Source organism: Bos mutus, chromosome 8 (assembly GCF_027580195.1).
Source record: "Bos mutus isolate GX-2022 chromosome 8, NWIPB_WYAK_1.1, whole genome shotgun sequence".
NCBI lineage: Eukaryota > Metazoa > Chordata > Mammalia > Artiodactyla > Bovidae > Bos > Bos mutus.
In genome coordinates this window covers 52,828,430-52,845,855 of record NC_091624.1, presented here as the reverse complement: position 1 = coordinate 52,845,855, position 17,426 = coordinate 52,828,430, and the positions used below count along the sequence as shown (strand labels likewise).

General features: G+C 37.6%; 1 protein-coding gene across 2 annotated transcripts in view; it reads left to right on the top strand.

Annotated features, from left to right (window-relative positions):
- UNC13B (unc-13 homolog B) overlaps positions 1-17,426 on the top strand; it is a 211,927-nt gene that overhangs the window by 55,789 nt on the left and 138,712 nt on the right. For both annotated transcript variants that reach the window (XM_005900762.3, XM_070375689.1), the window contains exon 6: positions 4,735-4,808. In XM_005900762.3, the coding sequence (XP_005900824.1) occupies positions 4,735-4,808 (74 nt within the window). The remainder of the gene's footprint in view (positions 1-4,734; positions 4,809-17,426) is intronic.

Below are 17,426 nucleotides of genomic sequence, written 5' to 3'. Positions count from 1 at the left end.
AAAAAATGTTCATTGTTACTTTTCATAGTACTGCCAAGTTGCTTGTGTTAAAAAAAAAAAGGATTGTGCCAGTTTATATTCCTACCAACTATGTCTCAAGTGTCTTTTTTCTGCACATCTTTGCCAACATTTTGTAACTTCCCAATTTTTAAACATTGGTATCTTGTTTAATTTAATTTTAACTTTTTTCAGTTTTAATTTTGACTGTTTACTTATATTCATGTATACTCTTGTTGTTGCAGATATCAATCTGTTTTTATCTTGTACCTTCTGATGATTTGAGCAAAAATGGCATGATTTTCCAGTAAGCTCAGAAATAATAAACTCAGAACAACTATTACTTTACAAAAAACAGAAAGGAAGACTTTCTTGCGTTTCTGTAGGCCTAGTTTCAGGTGAAGAGAAAAATAGTTGGAGTTCTTGCTTATAGCTTAGTTGCTTGTATTCTTAGTGATGTGTTCTTAGCTGTACCTAGTCTGGAATGAAGTTTGTCTTGTTGAATTTGGAGCAGGGTGGGTGGGGAAGGATCTTGGTTCAACTACACCACTTAAAGTTGTAGTTGATTTTCTTGAATATATGTTTCTTCTTCTGTTTGCTCTTAGGACCATTTCTAGAGACTTTCAGTTCAGTTCAGTTGCTCAGTCGTGTCTGACTTTTTGTGACCCCATGGACTGCAGCATGCCAGGCCTCCCTGTCCTCCAACTTTTTCACTCTCCTCTTTAACTTTCATCAAGAGGCTCTTTAGTTCCTCTTCACTTTCTGCCATAAGGGTGGTATCATCTGCATATCTGAGGTTATTGATATTTCTCCCTGCACTTGATTGCAGCTTGTGCTTTATCCAGTCCACATTTCGCATGATGTACTCTGCATATAAGTTAAATAAGCAGGGTGACAATGACATACTCCTTTCCCAATTTGGAACCAGTCCATTATTCCATGTCCAGTTCTAACTGTTGCTTCTTGACCTACATACAGATTTCTCAGGAAGCAAGTAAAGTATTCCCATCTCTTGAAGAATTTTCCACAGTTTGTTGTGATCCACACAGTCAAAGGCTTTAGTGTCGTCAATGAAGCAGATGTGTTTCTGGAATTCTCTTGCTTTTTCTATGATTCACCAGATGTTCTCAATTTGATTCCTAGTTCCTCTGCCTTTTCTAAATCCAGCTTGAAGATATGAAAGTTCTCAGTTCACATACTGTGAAGCCTATCTTCAAGAATTTTGAGCATTACTTTGCTAGCATGTGCTGCTGCTGCTGCTAAGTCGCTTCAGTCGTATCCGACTCTGTGCGATCGCCATAGATGGCAGCCCATGAGGCTCCCCCATCCCTGGAATTCTCCAGGCAAGAACACTGGAGTGGGTTGCCACTTCCTTCTCCAATGCATGAAAGTGAAAAGTGAAAGTGAAGTCGCTCAGTCTTGTCCGACTCTTAGTGACCCCATGGACTGCAGCCCACCAGGCTCCTCTGTCCATGGGATTTTCCAGGCAAGAGTGCTGGAGTGGGGTGCCATGCTAGCATGTGAGATGAGTGCAATTGTGCGGTAGTTTGAACATTCTTTGGCATTGCCTTTCTTTGGGATTGGAATGAAAACTGACCTTTTCCAGTCCTGTGGCCACTCTTATGTTTTCCAAATATGCTGGCATATTGAGTGTAGCACTTTCACAGCATCGTCTTTTAGGACTTGAAATAGCTCAGCTGGAATTCCATCGCCTCCAGTAGCTTTGTCTCTAATAATGCTATCTAAGGCCCACTTGACTTCACACTTCAGGATGTCTGTTCTAGGTGAGTGATCACACCATCGTGGTTATCTGGGTCATTAAGATCTTTTTTTTGTATAGTTCTTTTGTGTATTCCTGACTCCCCTGGTGGCTCAGATGGTAAAGCATCTGCCTACAGTGCGGGAGGCCCGGGTTCAATCCTTGGGTCGGGAAGATCCCCTGGAGAAGGAAATGGCAACCCACTCCAGTATTCTTGCCTGGAAAATCCCATGGACGGAAGAGCCTGGTAGGCTACAGTCCACGGGGTCGCAAAGAGTCAGACACAACTGAGCGACTTTCTTTCTGTGTATTCTTGCCACCTCTTCTTAATATCTTCTACTTCTAGAGACTTTAAATGGTATTTTTAAAAAGTATGTTCAATTCCTCTAGGAAATAGATCTGTGGAGCTCCTCACACTGTCATGCTAGAAATCGGTCAGTCCACTTCTCATTGCATTTTAAGCAAGCATTCCTCTTTCAAAACTGCATCATTATATTGTGTCATAGGGAGAAATATACATTTCTTTCTAGATTTTGTTTCATGAGAGCACTTGGATAGTTTATTTTGGTATCTATAGTATTTGCTTGGCACATAATAGGTGCCTAATAAATTGTTTTGAATAAACATTAAGGTAGAATCTCAGATAAGTGTCTTTGTGAGTTAATGTAAGTGTGCTAATAAGGATTTGTCTCTATGATAACCATGTTTGGGATATAATTTTTAAAAACTTTAAGGGTCCTTCTTAAGGAAGAATTTGGCTTGTAGCATGCCATATTTCAGCAAAGGAATTTTCCTTTGGATAATTCAGAAACCTATGAAATATTCTATTAAATTTTATACCATCATCTTTTAAACATGCTTTTAATTTTTAAAATCATGTTGTAAGTTCAGAAAATACAGGTGTACAAAAAGACAAAGATTTCTTACAATCTCATTTTACTAGATATTTTTTTACATATTATGTTTTTTTCAATATACATATACAGTTTTCCTATAAAATGGCACTGTATATTATTTTGAGCTGTTTTATATACTAATTACATAATTATAATATTAATGTTATATAAAATGTGTTTCAGTGGTTCATTTGCTTTTAGTGTATGAATGCACAATAATAGTAAAAATAGCATTTGTTGATCAGTAACTGTGCCTGTGGGTGTATCCTAAGCATTTACATATGTTATCTCATTTAATCTTCACTTTAGTCTTTTGAGGTAGACGCAACTATTAGTTCCATTTTAGAGATGAGGAAACAGAGGCACAAAGTATTTAAATCTTTTGCCCGAGATCATTTGGGTAGTTAAGTGGTAAAGTTAATTTTGAGATGATTTGGCTCCAGAGCCTGGGCTTTTAATTTAAACTAATATATATTTAACCACTCCTCTTGTTGGGTACTTTGATTGTTCTAAGTTTGTACTGTTAAATAGTACTTCAATAACCATCCTTGTAGCTCTGTATTTTTTCTTCTTAAAACTATTTTGAGCAGTGAGGCAGTAATACATGCACCATGGTTTAAAAACTACCCAGTAAAAATTAGGTCTCCCTCACAAATCAGTTACCTTTCTTCGTTATAGGCTACCACAGTTAATACTTGTGGATCTTTCCAGGCTCAGTCTTTGAATCTATAAGCATATATTTAAATCCCATCTCCTTTTGAAAACACATATAGTACATATTCTAACACATCCGCTGTCCTTTGCTGTTTTCTACTTAAGAGTGTATGTATCTTGGTGAATTGTTCTACATCAGAACATTGTTCTACATTGTTCTACATCAGAACCTGCAGCACAGCAGCTCTGCCTCCCCTCTCACTTCCTTTTAACACATGCAGAGTACACTATTTTATGGATGGGGAGTGCTGAACAAATTAGGTAGTAAATTACTCGAAGGTTTTATTGTAAGACTTTGATATAGTGTCACCAATTGCTGAAGAGTAAGTAGTTTGAGGGGAAGGAGGTGAAATTTTGCCTAGGAAGGACAAAGGAGAAAGGGCTGTATTTGATTCCTTCTTGTGGACTGCTAGAAAGTGTACCTGTTTAAATGTCACCAAAGCTGACCTGATCCATATTTTGTCTCAGACTGGTTTCTTTTTTGTGCTGAATATATGGATATTTGATGTTTTTAAAAGATGTTTCATTTTTTGGAAGTTGTTATATTCAATCTTAAATGTATAGAAAAAGGCTATGTATTTCATTTTTATTTGCTCTTTTCTTTTGTTGTGGTAGAATACACATAACATAAAATTAAGTACCTCAGCCATTTAAAATATACAGTTCAGCCGTGTGAATACATTCATAACGTTGTGCAGCTGTCACCACTATTCATAGCCATAGCTCTTTTCATCTTGCAAAACTAGAGCCTCTCTACCCATTAAACAATACCTCCCCATTCTCCTCTGCCCCTAGCTCCTGGCAACTGCCATTCTTCTTTCTGTCTCTGATTTTGACTACTCTAAGTACCTTGTATAAGTGGACTCATACAGCATTTGGCTTTTTTGTGTATAACTGGTTTATTTCACTTAGCCTAGTATCCTCAAGGTTTACCTATGTTGTAGCATATATCAGAATTTCCTTCCTTTTTAAGACTGAATAATATTTCCTAGTCTGTGTATATCACATTTTGCTTATCCTTTCATTGATGGATACTTGGGTTGCTTCCACATTTTAACTATTGTGAATAATGTTGCTATGAACATTTGTATTTCTGCCAAAAAACTGGGATTTTTAGTAGCGACTATGTTGAATCTATAATTGCTCTGGGACTTATTGACATCTGCATGATTTTAAGTCTTCTGATCCGATGGGAATAATGATATATTATTTTAGTTTTTGTAAAGATTCAAGATAATGTTCATGGCAAGAACATGTAAAATTAGTCCATCACTACCACCCTTCTAACTTAGGTCATTTAATTAAGTATTATCTACCCGTGATTAAATTCTTAACCTAGTAATGTGGCTTCTTCTTTTTTTGTGATAGATATCCCAGAAGAGGAAGCTAGATATTGGACCTACAGATTGGAGCAAATGAATGCCTTGGGACCTGACAATGAGGTAGGACCTGTTTTTACAATGTGAAAGTGGAAGTCGCTCAGTCGTGTCCGACTCTTTGTGACCCCATGGACTCTACAGTCCACAGAATTCTCCAGGCCAGAATACCAGAGTGGGTAGCCTATCCCTTCTCCAGCGGATCTTCCCGACCCAGCAATCAAACCAGGGTCTCCTGCATTGCAGGCAGATTCTTTACCAGCTGAGCCACCAGGGAAGCCCAAGAATACTGGAGTGGGTAGCCTTTCCCTTCTCTAGGGCATCTTCCCGACCTAGCAATCAAACCAGAGTCTCCTGCATTACAGATGGATTCTTTACCAGCTGAGCCACCAGGGAAACTTACAACGTGAAGAGTGTCTGTATAGGACACTTTAAGGGAGTGATTCAGGAACATGCTAAAGAATGAAAGAATTTAAACTGTATTAAAGAAAAAAAGGTAGCTAGAAGATTGCCTGTTATTGGAAAGATCTATCCATTTTTTCTTTTCTTCCTACTGCCCCCCAGAAGTGGCTGAATTGGCACTAGTCTGACTTTAGACTGTTGGGGAGCAACTTTATACTAGGGAATCTGTCTTCTTGCAACAGAGATGGGCAGAAGGCTTTTTTCCACCTCATTCCCAGATTTTTGGATATGTATCCTTATTTATGTGCTGTTGTTTAGACTACTGCATTGCTTAGTTCCTAACTTATTTCCAGAGATGAGGTTGGTGCACAGAATAGAACATAGTCAGCTCAGTTTGGGCCATTAGGAATGGGGAATGTTTTTGTTGGTGGTAGTAGAGGGAAAAGGTAAGTTTTTTACCTAGGACATGCTGGGCTATTAGAGCATTTGTCTGATTAGACAGAGGTAGAATTTGGAGTTGTTGTTGTTGAGTCTCTAAGTCAATTCCAACTCTGAGACCCCATGCATTGTAGTATGCCAGGCTTCCCTGTCCTTCACCATCTCCCGGAGCCTGCTCAAACTCATGTCCATTGAGTCAGTGATGCTGTGCAACTATCTCATCCTCTGTTGCCCCCTTCTCCTCCTGCCTTCAATCTTTACCAGCATCAGGGTCTTTTCCAATGAGTCAGTTCTTCACATCAGGTGGCCAAAGTATTGGCACTTCAGCTTCAGCACCAGTCCTTCCAATGAATATTCAGGGTTGATTTCCTTTAGAATTTGGAGTGCGAGGGTATATTTTTGTGGAAATGACTGGTAAGCAACCTCCTGACAGAATCTGAAGCTCAAGGTTGGATGAGGTCAGGCATAGAATTTGGATTTATTAACATATTTGTAGCAATTGAAGTCATAAGAATAGAAGCACAGACTCAGGTAAAGTAGGTAGAAAGAGTATTGAAGAATAGAGACAAAACTTTGGGAAACATCAAAGATAGAATCTTGAGAAACAAAGAAGTCTGAGGAAGAGCTGCCTAAAAGAGAGTGCGTGCTAAGTCACTTCAGTAGTCTGACACTTTGCGACTCTATGGACCACGGCCCACCAGGCTCCTCTGTCCAAGGGATTTTCCAGGCAAGAGTACTGGAGTGAGATGCCATGCCTCCTCTGGAGAACCAGAAAAGGTTTTCAGAACAAACAAAAAGAGTTTTAAGGCAGAAATTCTTGACAGTGTGAAGTGATTTGATGAGTATGTTGGTTTCCCAGGGCTGCCAAAACAAAGTAACACATACTGGGTGACTTACAATGACAGAAATATATTCTCTCATGCAGTTCTGGAGGCTGAAATTCTGACATCAGTTTTGGTGGGATCAATTTCTTCTGGAGGCTTTGGGAAGAAGCTGTTCCATGCTTCTCTTCTAGTTTCTGGTGCTTCCCAGCAGCCTTTGCTGTTCCTTTGCTTGTCAGACACATTATTTCAGTCTCTGTCTCCATTTTTACATGCCTTCCTGTGTTGTCTGCCTGGCCTCACAAAATGTTCTCTCTTTTTGTGTCTATATTCAAATTTCCTTTCATTTTTTGGGGATACCAGTCATTGGATTAACTCGATTACATCTGCAGGGAATCTATTTCCAAATAAGGTTGCATTTGTAAGTACTGAGGCTTAGGAGTTCACAACATATCTTTCTTTCTTTTTTAAAAATATTTATTTGATTGTGCCAAGTCTTAGTTGCTACATGTGGGATCTAGTTCCCTGACCAGGGATCGAACTCAGGGCCCTGCTGGGAGTGTGGAGTCTTAGCCACTGGACCACCAGGGACGTCCCCACAACATACCTTTTTGAAGGACACAATTCAACTCACAATGAGTTAACTCAAAGATGAAGAAGTGGGACAAGTATGAACTACTCTTTTCAGGGTTTTTCCTTACCTTATCTAAATCCTTAGTAGGCTTTCTGTTATTAAAGCTGCATAACTTTTCTCATATCCAAGCCAGCACCCTAACTTTTCTTCATTGAAAGCTTCAGTCTGCCTTCTCCCCTTGTAAATGCCAAAATCCACTCTATCCTTGTATTCACCTTACCCTTTGTATTTCTCTTTTCCCAAACCCTGCCTGTGGAGTGCTATGCAGTTTTTCAAACTTTGATCTTTGTTTCCCTAGTAAAGACATGCATTGCATTTTTTATTTTACAGGCTTTACTTTATGTAGAATCAGATGAAGGGGTTAAAACAAAACAAAACAAAGAAACCCCAAAATGTAGCATATACAATTGTAGAATTTTCCAAGTTCTAGAAATGATGGTTCTTGGTCTATAGTTTCAACTCTTGAGTTTTTTGCTTTCTGTTTCTATTCTAATATATGGCACTCACTGAGTTTATTTTCTTCATCTGTTCCTAGGCCTCCCTGTTTTTTTTTCAGTTTTTATTGAGATACAGTTCACATAGCATATAGCTCCCACATTTAATAGCTTTTAGTATATTCGGAGTTGTACATTTATCACAATTTTAGAGCATTTTCATTGCCCTGTAAGAAGCCCTGTGCCCTTAGCTATTATACTCTAATCCTGGGAGTATCCTTCTCAGACCTGGGTAACCGCTAATCTACTTTCTGTCTGTGTACATTGGCTTATAATAGATATTCATATAAATGGAATTATACGATATATGGTCCTTTGTGCCTGTCTTCCTTTACTTGACATATTTTCAAAGTTTCTTCTATCTTGTGGCATTTAACAGTACTCTGTTCTCTTCCATTGCCAAATAGTGTTCCCCTCTATGGCTATGCACTACTATGTTTTATTTATCCATTTGTCAGTTCCATCTTTCTATTAATATGGATAATGCTTCTGTGAACATTCAGGTGTAAGTTTTTGTTTGGACATACCTGGGAAAAGAATTTCTGGAAAAGATGGTAACTTATAGTTAACAGTTTTAGAAACATCCAGATTGTTTTACAAAGTAGCTATACCAGTTTACATTCCCACCAGGGCTTTATAAGGGGACTAATTTCTTCATATCTTTGCCAACATTTATCTGTCTTTTTGAACAGCCCTTCTAGTGGTTAAAAGTGGTGTCTCATTGTGATTGTTAGTTTGTTTAAAGGCCGTTTTTATTATCAAAAGTTTTGAACATGCAAAATATATAGAAATAACTCTTCCCTCTTTTGATGGAGTATTTTAAAATAGATCCCAGACATCATCTTCTCTCACCCACAAATACCTAAGTGTGGCAGTATACATCTTTAACTTAAAAAATAATTGCAGTGCTTTTAACACATTGAATTTAACCATAATTTCTTACTAGTCTGAGTTCAGTTTTCCATTAGATATATTCACAGTAGATATATTCAGTTCAGGATCCAGGCAAATTGTATGTATTTGGTTATTATGTTTCTTAAACCATTTTTATTCTAGAATTGGTTTCCTCTTCTCTCATTTGTTTTATAGAATTCCACACATTCTGGATTTGACTGATTATGTCCCCGAGATCTTATTTACCATGTTTCTCTATCCCTCTTATTTTTTTAAACTGAAAAACTGTATCTGGTAGTTTGAGGATTAGATGGAGATTTAGACTGACGTTGTTTTTGGTTTGTTTTGAAGGCAGATTGTGTCTTGCCTCAGTGGATTCCACTTGGTGTCAGTCTATTTCATCTGTTATAAAGTGATCCCACCAGCCTTTTACCTAATGGTTTTAGCAACAAATAATAATGATTATTTTGTTAGGGTTGCACAGTGATGTTTTTCTAATTATATCACCTCTTCAACATTTACTAGCTATGATTTGTCTATATAACAGAACTTTCTCTCACCTGCTATTTGGTTCACTTGAAATAAAGTCTGTGTAAGAAAAACATTCCCTTTAGCAGTTTTCAAATTAATGAGCTGTTGCATAAGCAGCTTCTCAAGATGACCTGTGCATTGTTTTCCTTTTTCTAATGGCATATCATTATCAATTTATGAATTTTTATATTTTGTGTTTCAACCCATTTCAGTCTTTGATCTTTTTGATACTAAACTTGTCTCATCTTTGATTAGTGGAAGCTTCTTCTTTTCTTTTTTGTATATTTATCATGAAAAAGTTTTAAACAAAAATATAAAAGTTAAAGGACTAGTAAAATGAAACCTGTACACTTATCTCCAAGATTCAGTGATTATCAAAATTTGGCCAAACTCACTGAAAAATCATTTTAAAAACACAATGTTGAATCTTATATTTTTCCCCCTGTGGTGTGCAACAGTTCCCATACACAGCAGCCTCTTGGGTCAAGACTGGCCTTGGCATCTACTACTTGAGCTTAAATGTGTCACTGTTTATTACTTTTTCTACTCATGGAAAATTAGGTTTTCAATATTATAAATGCATGCTTCAGTAAACATCTCTGAGCCTGTTTCTCTATGCTTATGTGAGGGACAGTCTCTGGGTATACACCTGGAAATAGAATAGCTCTGTTGTGGCATGTGCTCTATGCAACATTATTAGATGTTGCTAAATTGTTTGCTAAAGTAATTGTGCCAATTTATATTCTAGTTTTCCCGCTTCTCTATATTTTTACTAACACTTGTTATTGTCAGATTTAAAATTTTTGCTAATCTAATGGGTTTAGAGCTTTATCATTTAAATTTGCATTTCTCTGTCTTAACTTTTAAAAAATATATATTTATCTATTTTAAGTAGAACAAAGGTGAATATTTTTAATGATAAAAGGTACAATTCACAAAGAAGATAGACATCATAAACCATTAGACACCTTAACAACAAAGAAACATACATAAAGCAAAAATCAGAAGAAATATAAAAGAAAAAATATATAATCATAGTAAGACATATTTACATTTCTCTGAGAATATTTTATCAAGTGCAGAAAAAATAAGAATAGGAGCATCTTGAATGATGCCATTAATAATTTAAATATAATAGATTTATATTTAATTAATTTATATTAACCATATCCTACAAAAATACATTTAAAATTTTGTATCTCATAGGTTGTTATTAGATGTCCATAGGACATTTAGAAAAACTGTCAAAAAGATAAACATTACAAAATTTTAAAAAGTAGAATTCTTTTTGTGTGTTTGTGATTCAGTTATACATATGCACATATTTTTGAAATTGTTTTCCATTATAAGTTATTATAAGATACTGATTATAGTTCCTGTGCTATACAGTAAACTTTTGTTGCTTGTTGCATGTTTATTTTTTTAAATTAGAAATCTAGCATTCTATTCCTACAAGTGGAATCAAAATGTCATACATTTTTTACTTAGGCAAAAATTCATGTTTTCTAAAATATATATATTATACATATTACATATATGTATACAAAAGCTTTTCTACTATGCTTGATAAAGGCTTGAGAAAGAACATCAAAAAAAAAGTGAAGAGATGGAGAAATTGGAGAAAATAAACTAAATGAAATGGAAGCACTGAATATAAAATAGAAAATGTGAAACAAACTAGGTAAAAGTAAAAGATCCTCATTAAGTCCATTGTTTTTAAACATGGCTGCTCATTAGAAACATATCTGGAGCTCTGGCCAAAAAAAAAAAAAAAAAAGCAGTACCTAGACATTTGTATTTTTACATAAAATTCTAAGATAATGCTGATATGCATATGAAATTTAAGAAGTGATTACAGATTTTTGTGTTAAGCAGTTATTTTAGTGATATAGAATTCTATAATTTTTCTGTTGACCAATCATGGTACAATGGTATTAAGTGGGTGATAGTTACATAATCACAATAGTAAAAGATATTTTCAGTTTTAACAATCAATAGCCAGAAAAAAAAGATAATTACAGTTGCAAGCCATAATGGAAACATGATTAACCTAACAATATAAGATAATTACATACAATTTGGGGGGTCAAGCAGAGTGATGTGGTAAGTGGAAGTGCAAACATGTGCATGTTTTCTTCTGCTCAGCCTGTCTGTGTCTTTTGGTTAGTGCATTTAATCCATTTACATTTAAGGTAATTATTGATGTGTATGATCCTATTACAGTTTTCTTAGTTTTTTAAAAAATGTTTTGAGGTTTGTTTTCTGTAGGTAAGGCTTTTCCTTCTCTTGTTTTCTGACTAGAGAAAACATTTGTTGTAAAGCTGGTTTGGTGGTGCTGAATTTTATTAACTTGCTTGTCTAGAAAGCTTTTGATTTCTCTGTCAAATCTGAACGAGAATCTTGCTGGCTCGAGTATTCTTGGTTGTAGTTTCTTCCCTTTCATCACTTTAAATATATCATGCCATTCCCTTCTGGCTTGTAGAATTTCTGTTGAGAGATCAGCTGATAGCCTGATGAGAATTCCCTTGTTTGTTATTTGTTGTTTTTCCCTTGTTGTTTTTAGTATTTTATCTCTGTCTTTAATTGTTGTCAGTTTGATTACTATGTGTCTTGGTGTGCTCCTCGTTGGGTTTATCCTGACTGGGACTCTCTATATTTCCTGGACTTTGTTGATTATTTCCTTTCCCATGTTAGGGAAGTTTTCAACTATTATCTCTCTCCAAATATTTTCTCAGGTCCTTTCTCTCTCTCTTCTCCTTCTGGGACATCTATAATGTGAATGCTGGTGCATTAAATGTTGTCCCAGAGGTCTCCTAGTCTGTCTTCATTTCTTTTCATTCTTTTTTTCTATATTCTGTTCTGCGGCAGTGATTTCCACCATTTTGTCCTCCAGATCATTTGTCCGTGCTTCTGCCTCAGTTATTCTGCTATGGATTCCTTCTAATGTATTGTTTTTTTTTTTAATGTATTGTTTATCTCTGCTTGTTTATTCTTTAGTTCTTCTAGGTCTTTGGTAAACATTTCTTGCATCTTCTCAATCTTTGCCTCAATTCTTTTTCCAAGATCTTGAATCATACTCACTATCATTATTCTGAATTCTTTTTTTGGAAGGTTGCCAATCTCCACTTCATTTAGTTGTTTTCTGGTGTTTTATCTTGTCCTTTCATCTGGGACGTAACTTTCTGCTTTTTCATGCTGATTAACTTTCTGTGGTATGGTTTGATTGTGGTTCTTCTTCCTTCTGCCTACCCTCTGATGGAGGAAGCTAATCTGTAAGCTTCCTGATGGGAGAGACTGGTGGTGGGAAAAACTAGTTCTTGCTCTGGTGGGCAGGTCCTTACTCCATAAAGCTTTAATCTAATTATCTGCTGATGGGTGGGGTTGCTCTTCTTCCCTATTAATTTTTTGGCCTCAGCCCTCATGTCTGTGGGTTTCCCTCATAGCTCAGATGGTAACGAATCTGCCTGCAGTGCAGGAGACCCAGGTTCAATCCCTGGGTCAGGAAGATCCCCTGGAGAAGGAAATGGCAACCCACTCCAGTATCCTTGCCTGGAAAATCCCATGGACAGAGGAGCCTGGTGGGCTTCAGTCCACAGGGTCACAAAGAGTCGGGGCACGACTGAGCAACTAACACACAAACACACTCATGTTTATGGACTCTGTGGTTGGGTTAATGGTGACCTTCAAGAGGGTTTATGCCAAAGGGGACCTTCCCAAACAGCTGCTGCCAGTTACCCAATCCCTTGGTGAGCCCCTGGCAACCCACTCCTCCACAGGAGACCCTCCAGCACTAGCAGGTAGTTTTGGTTCAGTTTCCTATGGAGTCACTGCTCCTTTCCCCTGAGTCTCTGTGTGTTCAAGGTTTTGTTTGTGCCCTTTAAGATTGGAGCTTCTGTTTTCTCGGTCCTGTGGAAGTCTTATGATCAAATCCCACTGGCCTTCAAGGTCAGATTCCCTGGGGATTCCCAGTCCCTTTGTTGGGTCCCCAGGCTGGGGAGCCTGATATGGGGTTCCGAACCTTTACAACAGTGGGAGAACTTCTTTGGTGTTATTGTTCTCCAGCTTGTGGATCACTCACCAAATGGGTATGGGATTTGATTTTATCATGATTGTGCCCCTTCTTCTGTCTTGCTGCAGCTTCTTCTTTGTCTTTGAATGTGGGCTATCTTTTTCTGGTAGGTTCCAGTGGCCTCCTTTCCGTGGTTATTCAACAACTAGTTGGATTTTGGTGCTTTTGCAGGAGGAGACGAGCACAAGTCTTTTCTACTCTGCCATCTTGAACCAGAAGTCACATTTGTCTGTTTATTTGTGACATTTGTCACCAATTTAGTCATTTGTTCACCAAATAACTTTTTGAGCACTGTGTACCAGGCACTATTGTACATGCTTCGTATACATCAGAAGTTAAAACAAAGACCAGTGTCCTCTTCGATCAACTAGGAGGAGACGGACAATAAGCAGGAAGTGTAATAAATATAGTTAAGCTTCAGAAGATCAGAAATGCTGTAGGAGAAAAACCCATTTTCTCCATACAGGGTTCTTTTCTTTTAAATTATTTATTTATTTATTTTTGTCTGTTCTGGGTCTTCATTGCTTAGAAGCGGCTACTCTCTAGTTGTGGCGTGTGGGCTTCTTATTGCAGTGGCTTCTCTTGCAGAGCACAGGCTGTAGGTGAATGGGCTCAAAAGTTGCAGCTCCTGGGCTCTTGAGCACAGGCTCACTAGTTGGGATGCTAGGGCTTAGTTCCTCTATGGCTTGTGGGATCTTCCCAGATCAGTGTCTCCTGCATTGTCAGGCAGATTCTTTACCACAGAGCCACCAGGGAAGCCCCTCAATGAAGTTTTATGCTTCTTTTGCTAGGTTTATTCCTAGTAATTGTGAATGATATATTTAAAAATTACAGTTTCTAGTAGTTTATCGCTATCTATATAAGGCACTGGTGTTCAGTTTTATTTTTAGCGTTCATCTTATTTACCAACTCGTTATTCTACTAGTTTAGAAATTCCTTTGGGTGTTTTAGTTTTTGTATTTTTGAATAGTAAGTTTTTTTCTTTTTCATCCTTATGTCTTATTTTTTAAGTGAAATTTTTTGCACATTTATTTTTATTAGCAGAATTTATTTTTTACAGCACTTGTACATTTACAAAAATATTAAGCAGTTGGTACAGAAGGTTTCCATATCACCTTTTATCTTCCCCCTCCCTCTAGTTTTCCTTATTAGTAACATCTTACATTAGTATGGTACATTTATTACAATTCAATTCAGTTCAGTTCAGTCGCTCAGTCATGTCAAACTTTTTGCGACCCAATGGGCCACAGCATGCCAGGCCTCCCTGTCCATCACCAACTCCCGCAGTTTACCCAAACTCATGTCCACTAAGTCGGTGATGCCATCCAACCATCTCATCCTCTGTTGTCCCCTTCTCCTCCCGCCTTCAATCTTTCTCAGCATCAGGGTCTTTTCAAATGAGTCAGCTCTTTGCATCAGGTGGCCAAAGTTTTGGAGTTTCAGCTTCAACATCAGTCCTTCCAATGACCACTCAGGACTGATCTCCTTTAGGATGGACTGGTTGGATCTCCTTGCAGTCCAAGGGACTTTCTAGAGTCTTCTCCAACACCACAGTTCAAAAGCATCAATTCTTAAGCGCTCAGCTTTCTTTATAGTCCAACTCTCACATCCATACATGACTACTGGAAAAACCATAGCCTTGACTAGACGGACCTTTGTTGGCAAAGTAATGTCTCTGCTTTTGAATATGCTGTCTAGGTTGGTCATAACTTTCCTTCCAAGGAGTAAGTGTCTTTTAATTTCATGACCGCAATCACCATCTGCAGTGATTTCAGAGCCCAAAAAAGTAAAGTCAGCCACTGTTTCCATGATTTCCCCATCTGTTTGCCATGAAGTAATGGGACTGGATGCCATGATCTTAGTTTTCTGAATGTTGAGCTTTAAGCCTACTTTTTCACTTTCCTCTTTCACTTTCATCAAGAGGCTCTTTAGATCTTCTTTGCTTTCTGCCATAAGGGTGGTGTCATCTGCATATCTGAGGTTATTGATATTTCTCCCGGCAATCTTGATTCCAGCTTGTGCTTCCTCCGGCTCAGCATTTCTCATGATGTACTCTGCATATAAGTTAAATAAGCAGGGTGACAATATACAGCCTTGACGTACTTCTTTTCCTATTTGGAACCAGTCTGTTGTTCCATGTCCAGTTCTAACTGTTGCTTCCTGACCTGCATACAGGTTTCTCAAGAGGCAGGTCAGGTGGTCTGGTATGCCCATCTCTTTCAGAATTTCCCACAGTTTATTGTGATCCACACAGTCAAAGGCTTTGGCATAGTTAATAAAGCAGAAATAGATGTTTTTCTGGAACTCTCTAGCTTTTTCGATGATCCAGCGGATGTTGGCAATTTGATACCTGGTTCATCTGCCTTTTCTAAAACCAGCTTGAACATCTGAAAGTTCACGGTTCATGTATTGCTGAAGCCTGGCTTGGAGAATTTTGAGCGTTACTTTACTAGCATGTGAGATGAGTGCAATTGTGCGGTAGTTTGAGCATTCTTTGGCATTGCCTTTCTTTGGGATTGGAATGAAAACTGACCTTTTCCAGTCCTGTGGCCACTGCTGAGTTTTCCAAATTTGCTGGCATACTGAGTGCAGCATTTTCACAGCATCATCTTTTAGGATTTGAAATAGCTCAACTGGAATTCCATCACCTCCACTAGCTTTGTTAGTGGGCCCTTATTGGTATGTTATTATTAACTAAAAGTTAATATTTTATATTTTATTAACTAAAAATCCTTAGTTTTTGAAAAAAATTTTAAGATTTTTCTCTCATGTTGTTTTTCAGTACCATTATTCCATTCAGAACACTGTATTACATTTAAGTGTCATGTCTCCTTAGCCTACTCTTGACTGTGATATTTTTTCAGACATTTCTTGTTTTTGATGACCTCTTATTTTAAAAATGTCATTGTGTAAAACATCTTGTGTAATTTTTAATAGAGAAAGTGGGGAAGCCTTGTCTTTTTCCTGACTGTGAAGAGAATGCTTCATGAGTCTTGAAATATGATATTTGCTATAGATTTTGATGGATACCCTTTATCAGATTAAAGAAAATCTTATTTTCCTTCTGATTTTCCGAGGTATTTTATCATGAAAAAGTAAGGGATTTGATCAAGATTTTTTTCTGCATTGGTAGATCATATAGTTTTTCTCCTTTAATCTCTTTATGTGGTGATATTGAACTATCCTTTAAAGTCCTTTTGGTCATGATACATTATTTATATGTCAACATTCTTACATATACATACATATTCACATGGAAATGTGAATATATGATGAATAACCAACATATGATTTGGTTTGGTAATCTAGGATTTTTGCATCCATTTTCATAAATGAGATTGGCCTTTAATTTTCCTTACTTATAATACTTACATTTTCTATAAGATAAATACTATAGTTTTTTTTTCCTCAGATCTCTTAATATCATTAATTAAATTGTAGGTGGTCTTTGCCAACAAAGGTCCGTCTAGTCAAGGCTATGGTTTTTCCAGTGGTCAGGTATGGATGCGAGAGTTGGACTGTGATGAAAGCTGAGCGCTGAAGAATTGATGCTTTTGAACTGTAGTGTTGGAGAAGACTCTTGAGAGTCCCTTGGACTGCAAGGAGATCCAACCAGTCCATCCTAAAGGAGATCAGTCCTGGGTGTTCTTTGGAAGGAATGATGCTAAAGCTGAAACTCCAGTACTTTGGCCACCTCGTGTGAAGAGTTGACTCATTGGAAAAGACTCTGATGCTGGGAGGGATTGGGGGCAGGAGGAAAAGGGGATGACAGAGAATGAGATGGCTGGATGGCATCACTGACTCAATGGACGTGAGTTTGAGTGAACTCCGGGAGATGGTGATGGACAGGGAGGCCTGGCGTGCTGTGATTCATGGGGTCGCAAAGAGTCGGACATGACTGAGCGACTGAACTGAACTAACTGAGGTCGTCTTTAGTTTTCTGCTGGACCATAAAGAGATTCATTAAACATGTCTTCTGGAAATATCTGCTTCATCTATTTAGTCTGAATTCTTCTTCTAGTTTAATGCTTAAAGTTTTATGATTTCCTCACTGTTATGCCTGTGTACTGTCTATAAAAATCATTATTATTTATACTAGTGGGCTTCCCTGGTGGCTCAGTTGGTAAAGCGTCTGCCTGCAATTCAGGAGACCCGGGCTCGATTCCTGGGTCAGGAAGATCCCCTGGAGAAGGAAATGGCAATCCACTCCAGCACTCTTGCCTGGAAAATCCCATGGACGGAGGAGCCTGATAGGCTACAGTCCATGGGGTTGCAAAGAGTCGGACACGACTGACTTATACTAGTTTATATAATTTATATAAACTAGTTATTTATACTAGTTATTATAATCAAGTCCCTTTATTACTTTGGAGTGGGTTGCTTGGCCTTTAGGAAGTTTTG